The sequence below is a fragment of the Dendropsophus ebraccatus genome, chromosome 10 (genome assembly GCF_027789765.1).
Source record: "Dendropsophus ebraccatus isolate aDenEbr1 chromosome 10, aDenEbr1.pat, whole genome shotgun sequence".
In the NCBI taxonomy this organism is placed as follows: domain Eukaryota; kingdom Metazoa; phylum Chordata; class Amphibia; order Anura; family Hylidae; genus Dendropsophus; species Dendropsophus ebraccatus.
The window spans coordinates 49,896,017-49,910,070 of record NC_091463.1 but is presented as its reverse complement, the minus strand read 5'-3'; the positions used below and the strand labels follow the sequence as shown (position 1 = coordinate 49,910,070).

The 14,054-nt window shown below is 43.6% G+C and overlaps 1 protein-coding gene across 6 annotated transcripts in view; it reads right to left on the bottom strand.

The window, feature by feature from the left end:
* The window catches only part of ZC3H12B (zinc finger CCCH-type containing 12B), a 55,240-nt gene that overhangs the window by 7,942 nt on the left and 33,244 nt on the right, over positions 1 to 14,054 (bottom strand). For 3 of the 6 annotated variants that reach the window (XM_069986644.1, XM_069986641.1, XM_069986638.1), the window contains 2 exons: positions 2,103 to 2,912; positions 226 to 365 (listed from right to left, as the gene is read on the bottom strand). In XM_069986644.1, the coding sequence (XP_069842745.1) occupies positions 226 to 365; positions 2,103 to 2,752 (790 nt within the window). In that variant the 5' untranslated portion in view covers positions 2,753 to 2,912. Of the gene's footprint in view, positions 1 to 225; positions 366 to 2,102; positions 2,913 to 11,304; positions 11,447 to 12,127; positions 12,225 to 14,054 lie in introns of those variants that run through there. The other 3 variants (XM_069986639.1, XM_069986640.1, XM_069986643.1) reach the window with 3 other exon arrangements.

Sequence of the window (14,054 nt, the reverse complement as noted above, 5' to 3'; positions counted from 1 at the left end):
TGTAGGAAGAATAGGCAAATAAATCCAGCCTAAAAAAACCTTACTAATTTCTCTAACACATTTGACTAATGTTAATATGCCAAATAAAAGCAATGTCATATAAACAGCATTTATTAAAACGCATTTGTGAATTTTATGCTCTTAGGGTGTCTTCAATACTGTAAAACTACACATATTTATGACAAACAGGCTACTTATATACAGAGGTCTAATTAAGATAAATACCAGTTATTGGGGCATCAGGTCTGGACTGCTCTTTCCTCCAGGCAGGTACAAACACAGTAATATCTTTATGTCCTTTCTCAAGAAACCATTCCACAGCCAGCTGTATCCCTCGACAAGAAAAAACTTCTTTATTGCCATGGCTGAAAAATATAGAAAAGCATGGGTCAGACACCTTGCTGAAGTAGTTCTACACTGTTGTGTAACTAACTAGAGTCACTTATAAACTAATAAGACACCCTTTATAAATCCATTAGTAAGTGATCAGCAGGACGTTTGTCTCTGTATATCGTGCAGAGGTTTAGATGAGTAACTGCAGTTCTGGACCCATTCAAGTGAATAGGAGCTGAGCTGCAGTTGCACATTGACACCGCTACAAACCCGCCGAACAGCTGATCGCCATGAGTGCTGGGTGTTGGCACCCTGCTGATCAGTTACTGATGAGCTATCCTGTGGATAGCTCATTACTACATTTTGTCTGGAAAACCCCTTAAAAGGACAAGTGCCATGAAAAACTTTTTCCCAGTAATTGAAGCACATTACAAAGTTATATAACTCTGTAATGTGCTTCAATCACCTATCTTCCTCCCTCCCCTGTCTTTTCCCCCCTCCACCAGGAAGTGTCCTGACTCACACAGACCTAATTACTGTCGACAATGTCACCAAGCTCTTCTCTCAGCTCCTTCTCCTGTTACAGCAGCCCCCCCCCCTCCCCTCCCTTGTCAGGTGACTCCGCTTGCTCAGCTCCCATTGGCTGAACAACTGCAAGCCATCACTTGGACTGGGGAGGGGGAGGCTGCTGTAACAGGACCTAGAGCAGCCCTCCTGCTGATGACTCATCCTCACAAGGAGGAGCTGCCTGGTGAAGGTGAGGTCTGTGTGAGTTAGGACACTTCCTGGTGGGGGGTGAAGGAGGGAAAAGACAGGGAAGGGAGGCAGATAGGTGATTGAAGCATATTACACAGTTATATAACTTTGTTATGTGCTTCAATTACTGGGAAAACATTTTTCATGGCACTTGTCCTTTAAAATACACATTCAGGCAGAACTAAAGAACAACCAGATCCAGAAGTCTGGCACCTTTAAAAAAGGGTTATAGTAAGATTACAACTTATCACTTATTTACTGAAATAGTCAGACCCTTCGGGCCTTATTACACTAAGCAATAATCTGCCAAATCAGGTGTAATAAAGACAACAAGAACATGATCAGCCGAAGAAACGATCATCAGCTGATCGTGGTCTTAAAAAACCTCAGCCGCCGGCTGCTAATCGTTATATGTTATAGTGATACGAGACCAACTGTGTAAAGTAAATAATAAACTTTATACCTACCTCTCCACGCTACTGGTGTACTTCTAGCTTCTAACTAGAAGGACACAGAGGAGTCTGGTGAGGTAAAGTATAAACTTTATTATTTACCATACACAGCAAGGGCTGCGTGGATATGACTAGCAATGTCTGTGCAGCCCTTGCTTCATGATCTTGGGGCCATATAATAGGCTTGGTAAAGGAGCGCCAATCTAGCAGATCATCGCCCACCTACATTAAATCTGTGCACTAGTGCGCATACTTAACCACTGCTTTATTCATAAAAAAGGAATGCTGGGGAGCCTGTTCCAGGATTGTGGGGGTCCTAGTGGCTGGACTTCCTCCATTCAGACATTTATTATACTCTAATGCACAAGTTGTAAACCCAAGCCATTATGAATATACACTATGCACGGTTTTCATATCCTTCAAACACAAAGGCATAAAGATAAGATATCCTGATGATAGGCCATTAGAGAAATAAGACGTTTGGCACAAAGGATTTAATTTACTTAATATAGTATTTGCCGTCCAAAATAATGAGTCTTATTTAAAAATCTGTAAACCAACCTCATGGCCACGTTACTTCCATCTATGACAATAGGTCTGAGGTTGTCTGTGGTGTCAACAACTTCATCTTCTAAAGATAGTTCTGGACTGGCAATCTCTTTGGTGCAAGGGCCTCTGGGTACGAGGCTGTTAGTGACAATGTCTCCACTGCTCTGTGCTTCTGACTCTCCTTTATTTCCCAGTCTCACCAGCTCCGCCAGGATATCATTGATAAGAGCATCTGCACCCAGCTTGTTGAGTACAGCTTGGATCTGCTCCCCATTATATCCCAACTTAAGGGCAAAGTCCATCTTCGCTTGATACTCCTTGTCCAGGTTCCCTTTAATATCTTCCAGCTTTGTTTGGTGCTCAGGCAGAACCTGAATGCTGCTCTGTGAGAAGCTGGGGCGGTCCAAACAGGGTGATCTACAAAGCTGTCTATGTGGTTTACTAGCAATGTCCATACCCTGAAAAAGAGTATTGACATAACTCCCAATTCCACTGCTGCCCCCTTGTTGTTCTGCTTCACTCTCCGAGCTGGACAATTCATCTGATTCACTGCAGTCTCCAAGGTCTTGTGAATAGTCCATATGATTTGCAGCCGCCCTTTCTTCTTTGGACGGCCTCTTCTTTTCCATTTCCAGATTTTTGACCATGGACCAGGCCGTCATCACGTTTAGCAGACGACTAGAGATCTTAAAGCTCCCCTCTTTCACTCAATATTTATCAGATGATGTGTCATTTATGGCATCTTCAAGGCTCCGTCACACCGCGCTCAGCTTAGGGATGTACGCTTCTTGCTAAGTATGTTCTGAAACACGCAAAGTATTCCTGAGGAAGAGAATAAACAGGATTAGTGCAATGGGCACAGAAATAATGGTCCCCTTTAAGGCTATGTTAAAAAAAAAGCTGATGAACCATAGAGGCATCAAATATTTTTGATTAGCCCCAGTGAGGCCTGGGACTCATGTAAATGATCGCAATTTCTATACAGTGCACAGGAAGAGCAACAGGAAATAAATAAGGTAAAAAAGTTCTTTTTTTTTACACAAGAAAATGGTAATACTTTCTGCTAATCCTGTTTGAAAACCTCAACCAGTTCTACTTTTTGTACTGATAAGTATTTCACATAAAAATGTATAGCTGTAGTGTCAAAAATAAGTTATGGAAAAGCAGGTAAGACAGACCAAGTTTCAACACTAAGAAGGTGTTCGATAGCCATGTTAATGATATGCAAACTATAAAAATTGAAAACAGAATATTCAAAACAACTCAATTTATTCAGCATCCAGTATGAGTGGCATGTGCAGAAATACACCCACTTACACACGGTGGCATGATATCAATGAGGACAGTAATGGTTGGTTTCCATAAAATTTTATTAAGTAATAAGCGCCTGACAGTCTTCGTGACAAAACAATACATATAACCCCCCGCGATGCCCAACTGGGGCATCAACAGAGGCCTATCATAACTATATTTAGAATTCTCGCCCAAACTTAGGCCAAACAAACCTCTTCCTGGTACCATCACTTTCGTGGAACCAGGGGAGGAAAGACAAAGGTGGAGAGGAAAAAAGGAGAGAAAAACAAAAAAGGGGGGAGAAAAGGAAAGGAGGGCTGAGGTGAGAGAGCCAGCCCAAGAGGAAGGAAAACAGAGAGAGGGAGAAGAGAGGGGGGAGGGGAGTGGAGAAGGGGAGACTCACTTTACCCCCTACTCCTCCTCACAGAATGCCCCGCACAACATACAATCTCACACCGCCAATACCACCCCTAAGGGTTATCAGATAAATATGAGATCCAGGGACGCCAAACCTTATGAAATTTCTCCTCCTTGTCATTTAGGATGGCGTGCAATCGGTCATTGACCATAATCCAATTAAGTTTCATCTTTACTAGTTCAAGCGGAATAACCGCTTTCTTCCAAGAAGTGGCAATTGCGATTTTTGCAGCTAAGAAAAGAAAGGAAGCAAACTGTTGGGTGGTTTTCGGCGTCCCTGGAAGCTTCACATTTAGAAGAGCATGAGATGGAGACATTCGTACATTACATTGCGTCAGGGAGTATAACATATTAAATATCCTCCTCCAAAAGCGTTTAACCTTTGGGCATGCCCACCACACATGGTACATAGAACCTTATTCGCCACAGTGGCAAAAACATAGGGAAGAATAGTCAGGGACCATTTTGGCTATCCGAGCCGGCACCAAATACCAGCGTAATAGGACTTTGTAGTTAGCTTCCACCAAGGCCGCATTAATAGATACTTTGGCTGTATTGGTAGCAACATCTTGCCATTCCCTAATAGAAAGGGAGATCCCCAGATCCCTTTCCCATTGAGTCATATAACTTAACTTGGAAGGAGGCGAAATGAAATGGGCATACAATAAGGAGAGTGTGTGTTTCCCAAGAGGCGAGTTAATACACATGTTTTTAAAGAAAGTTGACGTAGTTACATCCGTTGACCTGCCCTTCAGGGCAGTGAGAAAGTGTAAAATCTGATTATATCTAAGGACAGTAACGGTTGTCTGAGGAATGAACACTGAATAGACACAGAACATCAAGATCCTCTGCTGCCAGCAAACCTGGCAATTGCCAACCAATGAAATCCCAGATGTGGTGAATGTTGGTGAGCAAATCTGCCAAACTCTATGGAGGAGTCATCTATGCGTTTTTCCTCTTTAAACCATTAATCAATTCCTCCAGACGTCAGAGTCATTTAGCAGCATCAATTCAGATATTGAGACCCTTGACATTTTGTCCTGAGATCTATTACGAAGGACATTATTGGAATAAAGCTTTGGTTTCCTCATTTGGCCATTAACCGCTTAGTAATAACATCCTGCAGTCCATTATTACTTACTCAAGTATCTCCCTCCACATGCTTAGAAGACACTTCAAAACATTTATTACAATAAGAAATCCAGGTAAAGGGCTCGAGAAACAGGGAAGAGGATTTCAACCCTGACGTATCATGACATCATATCCACCCTACGTCCACTTATTCTGAAATGTTAGGGTCTTAGACATTTCACCAAGTATTTAGTCAGTCATGTGCTACACACTACGAACATTAGACGCAGGAGGTACAAAATGTTGTACTGAATGTTTATAGAGAAAAATGACAATATACCCGTCTTAGTATACATGACATCATTGTAATAAAGAGGTACATAAGAGGAGATTGGTGATATCATAAAAAACGGATCTGTGATACGGATAGTTTTGCAGATTAAATGTACTCTCTGCAAATTTTGCACTCTCCATAGACTTCTATGGGGGTGTCCGTTCCCTAATCACGGACCGTGATTACAACATGTCCTATTTTTTTTCATCACGGATTACAGATCCGCAAATTTACTGGATGTATGAATAGCACCATAGTAAATAATGGGTTGTAAGAGATTCAGTATTTCCAGGTCCATGAAAACAGATGGAAAATACTGCCGAGTGAATGTAGCCTAACAGATCAGCACTGGATAGGGTAGCTGATCACAAGAACCAGAAGCTGCCAGAGGGGAAGACAGCTGTGTGACACAGTTCCAAAATTTCCCCTTTTTTAACACAATGGGGAATGTAATGTTAATATCATTGGATTATAAATACGGGGCTATCCGTGCGGGAGAAGGTGACACAACTGCATGTGATAGTTAATGATCAGAATCACATTTCCTTCCATGAGTCATAAAGGCAGTTCACCGAGTGGTTTCTTTGTTAGAAGTTCCCATGAGGAAATAAAGCAGATCTCATTTTTGGCTCTATGTCTCACTTCCATATATAGGTAAGTCATATTTATACGCATCAGCACGTGAGAGGATATGTGCAGTCACAGAAACAAAGCAAACAAGACAAATGACTAAGAGAAATATGAGGTTACTTCCAAATAAATGGAGGCACTCATTACAAAGCCAAGCCGTACATAAAAACTATATAAGAGAAGACCCCCGCTTTTATTTCACAAGGCTTCATTCATAGTTGGCATTTTTGCTGTAACTATAAAAAAAGAATTAAATTCCCCTAAAAATTATTTACAAAGTACTGTGAAAAAACACATATAAATGTAAACATTACCATTAATAAAGGTTAGCAGTGGTATAAACATGGCTGCTTATGGCATGGCGGGAACTAGAGATGAGCGAAGCTCGAGCATGCTCGAGTCGATCCGAACTCGAACTTTCGGCATTTGATTAGCGGTGGCTGCTGAAGTTGGATAAAGCCCTAAGGCTATGTGGAAATCATGGATATAGTCATTGGCTGTATCCATGTTTTCCAGACAACCTTAGAGCTTTATCCTAGTTCAGCAGCCCCGCTAATCAAATACCGAACGTTCGGGTTCGGATCGACTCAAACCCGAACCCGGTTCGCTCATCTCTAGTGGGAACGCCAACTACTCATGCTTTATATTTTATTCTCTGCATCTTTAACGGGTGGGTTTCTCTAGTACATTGGCATTCACTGTCAAACTGTAGTACACATGTTCATCCTGCTGATCGCCAGTGGGGTAGGACTAAGAGGGGTTATCCAGGAAAAAAAGCAATTCATAGCCTATCTACAGAACAGGCTATAAAAGGCTAATCATGGGGTGCAGACACCTGGCTCCCCTGACAGTAAAAATGGAATCGGTACCAAAACCTCAGCTCCTATTGACGTGATGAGTACACCAGCACCACGGCTACACAGGGACCAGAGCCAACGGCTTCCTGTTCCCTACTCACTGTAGTGCAGGGGAGTCCGGAGTGGTTACAATGACGATCAACTATTAATGCCTATCATGGTGATAGGCTTTCACTTGTTTTATCCAGGAACACCTTTAAAGGCTAGGTTCACACTAGGTTCTGCCACAATTTTGATTCTCTTCTCCAATTTGATAAGAAATGGAACCTAGCGGATGCGTCATACCCGTTTTACCTGTTTTCATCATATCTGTCAGTTTTTATTTGGACTGACATAAAACTTGTTCATGCACAAACTGTTTGTCTTTCCAAAGAAAGGGAATGTGAACTGAATATTTTTTACATTAAGGCCAATGATGACAGATCTATATGGAAGGCATTTCCATTCATAGTTGTTTGAAAGTTATTCGTCATCATCAGTTTTTTTACTGAACATGCACAGAAAAAGTGATAATCCAGGAAGGAATACAAAAAACTGATAAGATGTAAAAATTTTGCAATCAGTTTGCGCCTATCAATTTATGAAATCTAGACTGATCTGTTTACTTTTTTAAATAAAATTCCAAATTTAATTTTGGGAATACCACTTTAAGAGGTTTAAAAAAACAAAAACAAAAAAAAACAGAACCCCTATAGATCAGACTGATGTCCTAACTGTCTGCCTCTTTCATAGTTCAGGTTTTTTTTTTATTATTCACTCCATCCATTCCTACTACAGCAGAAATTATCCAATTATTACATTGAACAAGTATTTAACATTACATAATACATCTGTGATACAAAGCTGAAAAATTATAGAATACATTTTCCTAAACCAATTCCCAGAAACCACTGAGGTCATGACGACATCAGAAAAGGCAAACACGGTCATTTCATGTCACACAAAAAAAACAGAGGTGGTGGCGGAAAATAGCCCCCAATTCCATTGTACTCATTCAGTGCAGCCATCAGTCATTATTTGTAACATAATCCCTACGTGTAATAGGGCCTTACCCATAGCAACTATTGAGATTTCAGCTTCTATTTTTCAGAGGCCTTTGACAAAATGAAAGAAGCAATCGGATTGGTTGCTATGGGTAAGTGCTCTTTTCACAAAGTGTCTTTCCTAGACTACTGAATATTTGCCAGCGACTTCCTCTAACTTGCCCTTATTACAGTCCTATTTGACTTGATCTGTCACTGGTCACATGTGTGTCTGCCTGGTCCTCTAATCTCTCCTCCTGCTTATGAGATGAGCTTTCAGATATAGGACCTGCTAGCTTAGTCAATGACTGGCTGAGATGGGACACCATTGTTGCCAGTGATAGGAGCAGGACCTACTAGCTCAGCCAAAGTGCTCATATTAGAAAGCAAAAGGAAAGATTAGGGAATGGACAGAGGCGAACAGAATCTGCAAGGAATGGCAGGTGATCGAGGGTAGGCAGCATATTTATGTTTACACTAGGCCAGAATACCCCTTTAAACTGCTCTAGTAAAACGAAAGCAGAAGCCTGATTGGTTGGGAAACAAAGCCACTTTTACTGCTGGTTTTGATAAATGAGGCCCAATATCTTTTTACAATGAATTTCCAACAAGGGTTGTGAGATGTGATTCAGACTGCTTTACAATGTGGTCTCATATGTAATAAGAAACAGATGGGATCAGAATGTTTCACTTCATACACAAGAACGCATGAAAATGCATCAAGTATTACACAAGTATACTGATGCAATATTATTAGTTTGTAGCAAAAGTAAAACACATGATAAGGAAATTAATGTCATGGTTTCCGAGAAGCAGTTATTGATTTCTGCAAAAAAAAACAACAACAAAAAAACATTTATATGACAGTTACACATCATATAAGGCCAGGTTCACACATCGTTTGACACCAGCCATTCTGAGACCCGGCCGTGTCACAGAACGGCCGGTGTCAGTGAAGATCGTCCCGGCCGGATGATCTTCATTTCTGTTGAATTGGGATGTGCGCCCAATTCCATTGAAGACAGATTGTGTGACCTGTCAGGCTTGTGTGGTCGCTATTCAATGAACAGCAGCTGCACAAAACTGACATGTCAGTTTTCGTTGCGCCCGCTTGCAATCCTGGCCGGAGCGTATATTGTGGAGGAGATTTATCAAACATGGTGTAAAGTAAAACTGGCTCAGTTGTCCCTAGCAACCAATCAGATTCCACCTTTCATTTTCCAAAGAGTCTGTGAGGAATGAAAGGTGGAATCTGATTGGTTGCTAGGGGCAACTGAGCCAGTTTTACTTTACACCATGTTTGATAAATCTCCCCCTATGTGTATACACCCCGGCCGGAATGCCGTTGGCTGCAAGCATAATGTAAATTATCAATTAATCACGGCTGTTGTTGCAAATTGCTACAACGGCCGTGATTAATTGATATTTTATGCTGTGTGAACATGGCCTAAAAGAAACCTAACATTTTTTGCACCCTAAACAGTCACCATGACTTATTACAGGCACTGCCAAAACAGAACTTTCTAAACATGCCCCTGTATGCCAAAGCTGATGCAGGCAAATGGCAAAAAGCATCAGGATCTTGAACTGTGTGACTTCCTAAGAAATACAGAGACAAATCATCAGAAACTATTTCCAATTGCCATTTCCAATAAAAATTACTGTCAAAACTACTGATAAAAGGCCAAAGGAAACTTTGGAAATAACTAAGGAGTTCCAAGTCCGTTAAAGGCAAGAGTGGAAAAAAAAAGCTGGAAGACAGGCTGCAGAAATCCTAGGTGACTCCCGCTATGTATCCTCACACTGTGGCACAGGCTATCCTATGACATCATCAGTGGTTATTAAAGGAGAAGTCCAGCAATTTTTTTTTATTAAAGTATTGTATTGCCCCCTAAAAGTTATAGAAATTACCAATATGCACTTATTACGGGAAATGCTTATAGTGTTTTTTTCCCTGCACTTACTACTGCATCAAGGCTTCACTTCCTGGATAAAATTGTGATGTCACAACCCGACTCCCAGAGCTGTGCGGGCTGTGGCTGCTGGAGAGGATGATGGCAGACTGATGCTCAGTGTCCCTCCAGTCCCTCAGTGTCCCTCTGCCATCATCCTCTCCAGCGGCCACAGCCCGCACAGCTCTGGGAGTCGGGTCGTGACTTTACTATTTTATCCAGGAAGTGAAGCCTTGATGCAGTAGTAAGTGCAGGGAAAAAAGTACTTTATAAGCATTTCCCGTAATAAGTGTATATTGGTAATTTGAATTACTTTTGGGGGGCAATACAATACTTTAATAAAAATTTTCACCGGAATTCTCCTTTAAGGATGCCCCCATACACACTAGACTGACGGCTGAATCCGCAGCAGGTCTAAGGTGTATGGGGACCTTTAGTGAGGAGCTTACTGATTTTTTTTTGCTAAAAGCCATGTACTAAGCAGAAAGGTAATGTAAACCTAAAAGTCATCATAAGTGGTGCTTACATTTACAGGACCTGCTGCTGATCATTTCTATTACAGCAAGATAAAACTAAGATCAACACTGAATGAGGGTTGTATCATTGCACTCATACTTGCCGATAATTATTAGGGTCTCAGGCTGATTGGCATGATTGGTAGGATTGAACAATAGGCATACCAGGTTTGTAGGCGACTACTTCACAATTCTACACTCTTGATCACAGACACATGAGGTCATTATGGGCCAAACCGGCAAAAATTTCCCTGTGTAATGGGCCCAGCAAACAAGCACTTGCTCACTGGCTAAGTGTATCTTTTAAATTAGTTTAAAAAAAAAAAGAAATAAAAAAAATCATCATTTGTTGGCCCCTTATAGGGACTGTGCCCAATGATAGGGACTGTGCCCAATGATGATAGAATATAAAGGGCCGCATGTACCATCAGGCAATTGTTAAAAGGGATGTTCCCATCACTAATATAGTTATACAGTTATACTTGTACAACTTGTCAACTTAAATATTTTACAGATACAATCATTTAGTAAACTTGCCTCCTTCTGACATGCTGCTCCTTCCCTCTCATTAGTCACAGCTTGTTGTCTAGGTTACCACCACTCTGCTCTAAAAGCATTGCTCTGGCTGTTATATACATGACTATAGTATATATACACACTATTATGGGGGAGATTTATCAAACATGGTGTAAAGTGAAACTGGCTCAGTTGCCCCTAGCAACCAATCAGATTCCACCTTCCATTTTCAAAAGAGTCTGTGAGGTATGAAAGGTGGAATCTGATTGGTTGCCAGGGGTAACTGAGCCAGTTTCACTTTACACCATGATTGATAAATCTCCCCCCTGGTGTCTATGGATATACACTTATCAGTCTGGGCACTGCTTTTAGAGCAGAGTAACTATAACTTTATATACACAATAGTAGAGCCATGTAACAGCACTGTAACTTTCTGGTCAGAGTCCTGCTAATACCAGGGGTCCAGCTGCAGAAGCTATAGGGGGATACAGGGCTGAGGGGCCACTAAGTGCCGGAATATGGAGATTATTGCAGGCTGGAGGCCACTATCTAGCACTAGTGGGTGAGAAATCACCACATATCACCACACATATATACTGGCCATTACCTTACACTACGGGCTCCGGTCACCTGCTCTCAGTAACACTACGGGCTCCGGTGTATGCCATCTCTCCGGTCACCTGCTCTCAGTAACACTACGGGCTCCGGTGTATGCCATCTCTCCGGTCACCTGCTCTCAGTAACACTACGGGCTCCGGTGTATGCCATCTCTCCGGTCACCTGCTCTCAGTAACACTACGGTGTATGCCATCTCTCCGGTCACCTGCTCTCAGTAACACTACGGTGTATGCCATCTCTCCGGTCACCTGCTCTCAGTAACACTACGGTGTATGCCAGCTCTCCGGTCACCTGCTCTCAGTAACACTACGGTGTATGCCAGCTCTCCGGTCACCTGCTCTCAGTAACACTACGGTGTATGCCAGCTCTCCGGTCACCTGCTCTCAGTAACACTACGGTGTATGCCAGCTCTCCGGTCACCTGCTCTCAGTAACACTACGGTGTATGCCAGCTCTCCGGTCACCTGCTCTCAGTAACACTACGGTGTATGCCAGCTCTCCGGTCACCTGCTCTCAGTAACACTACGGGCTCCGGTGTATGCCATCTCTCCGGTCACCTGCTCTCAGTAACACTACGGGCTCCGGTGTATGCCATCTCTCCGGTCACCTGCTCTCAGCCAGGACCGGAGGAGAATAGATCAGGCTTTTTCCTTGTTGATGTAAGTAAAGTATTTCCTGGTAACACGGCCCCCGCCTCTGTGCCCACAGCCCCGGCTCTGCATTATACCGGCGCCCCCGTCCCGCAGTAACTAGCGCTGAGCCCCGGTGTCCCGGCACTGATAGCCCCGGACAGCTCATCCCGCCGCAGCTTACCTGCTCTCCCGGAGGCGGCAGTGGTGTCCGGTGATCCCCGCACTGACATCAGTGTAGTGACTGTCCGGCTCCGCCTCCGCAGGCAGCGGCTGGGAAATTCACTGTCATCTGACCCGGCGGCGGCTGCACATGACCGACTGTGTGTAATGCTGTGTGTACATGACCGGGGCCGTGTGTAATGGTGTGTGTACATGACCGGGCTGTGTGTAATGCTGTGTGTACATGACCGGGCTGTGTGTAATACTGTGTGTACATGACCGGGCTGTGTGTAATGCTGTGTGTACATGACCGGGCTGTGTGTAATGCTGTGTGTACATGACCGGGCTGTGTGTAATGCTGTGTGTACATGACCGGGCTGTGTGTAATGCTGTGTGTACATGACCGACTGTGTGTAATGCTGTGTGTACATGACCGACTGTGTGTAATGCTGTGTGTACATGACCGGGCTGTGTGTAATGCTGTGTGTACATGACCGACTGTGTGTAATGCTGTGTGTACATGACCGACTGTGTGTAATGCTGTGTGTACATGACCGGGGCTGTGTGTAATGCTGTGTGTACATGACCGGGCTGTGTGTAATGCTGTGTGTACATGACCGGGCTGTGTGTAATGCTGTGTGTACATGACGGACTGTGTGTAATGCTGTGTGTACATGACCGACTGTGTGTAATGCTGTGTGTACATGACCGGGGCTGTGTGTAATGCTGTGTGTACATGACCGACTGTGTGTAATGCTGTGTGTACATGACCGGGCTGTGTGTAATGCTGTGTGTACATGACCGGGCTGTGTGTAATGCTGTGTGTACATGACCGACTGTGTGTAATGCTGTGTGTACATGACCGGGCTGTGTGTAATGCTGTGTGTACATGACCGGGCTGTGTGTAATGCTGTGTGTACATGACCGGGCTGTGTGTAATGCTGTGTGTACATGACCGGGCTGTGTGTAATGCTGTGTGTACATGACCGACTGTGTGTAATGCTGTGTGTACATGACCGGGCTGTGTGTAATGCTGTGTGTACATGACCGGGCTGTGTGTAATGCTGTGTGTACATGACCGACTGTGTGTAATGCTGTGTGTACATGACCGGGCTGTGTGTAATGCTGTGTGTACATGACCGACTGTGTGTAATGCTGTGTGTACATGACCGGGCTGTGTGTAATGCTGTGTGTACATGACCGGGCTGTGTGTAATGCTGTGTGTACATGACCGGGCTGTGTGTAATGCTGTGTGTACATGACCGACTGTGTGTAATGCTGTGTGTACATGACTGACTGTGTGTAATGCTGTGTGTACATGACCAGGGCCGTGTGTAATGCTGTGTGTACATGACCGGGGGCCGTGTGTAATGCTGTGTGTACATGACCGGGGCCGTGTGTAATGCTGTGTGTACATGACCGGGGCCGTGTGTAATGCTGTGTGTACATGACCGGGGCTGTGTGTAATGCTGTGTGTACATGACCGGGGCCGTGTTTAAAGCTGTGTGTACATCCTCCGAGCTGATGTGGCGCTCACACTCCGCTCACTACCGGGAAGATTCCAGCCTGGAACCTGGCATTAATATTAGTAACTGCAGCGTGTGAACAGGTCGCGAGGGGGGAAAGTTCACACATGAGGATGTCCCGCTGATCCCCACCTGTGGCCGCCATTACTGGGGATATTCTCCCATTACTGTCACATACAGCCACACTGGCAGGCTGGGTCACAGTTATTATTTTGGAGAACCCTTCATTCTGCCAGATCACACAACACATACTTACAGCATCTGCACATTTCACAGTTTTCTTTTTGGAGTCCATTGACATATACAGGATCTGCAGCAGATCTGATACTGTGTTCCATCATTCAGTTACATAGAGATCAGCAGATAGTAAGGAAAGAGCAGCAGATCATCAGCAGACTCTGTACATGCCACTTAGCAAACTTG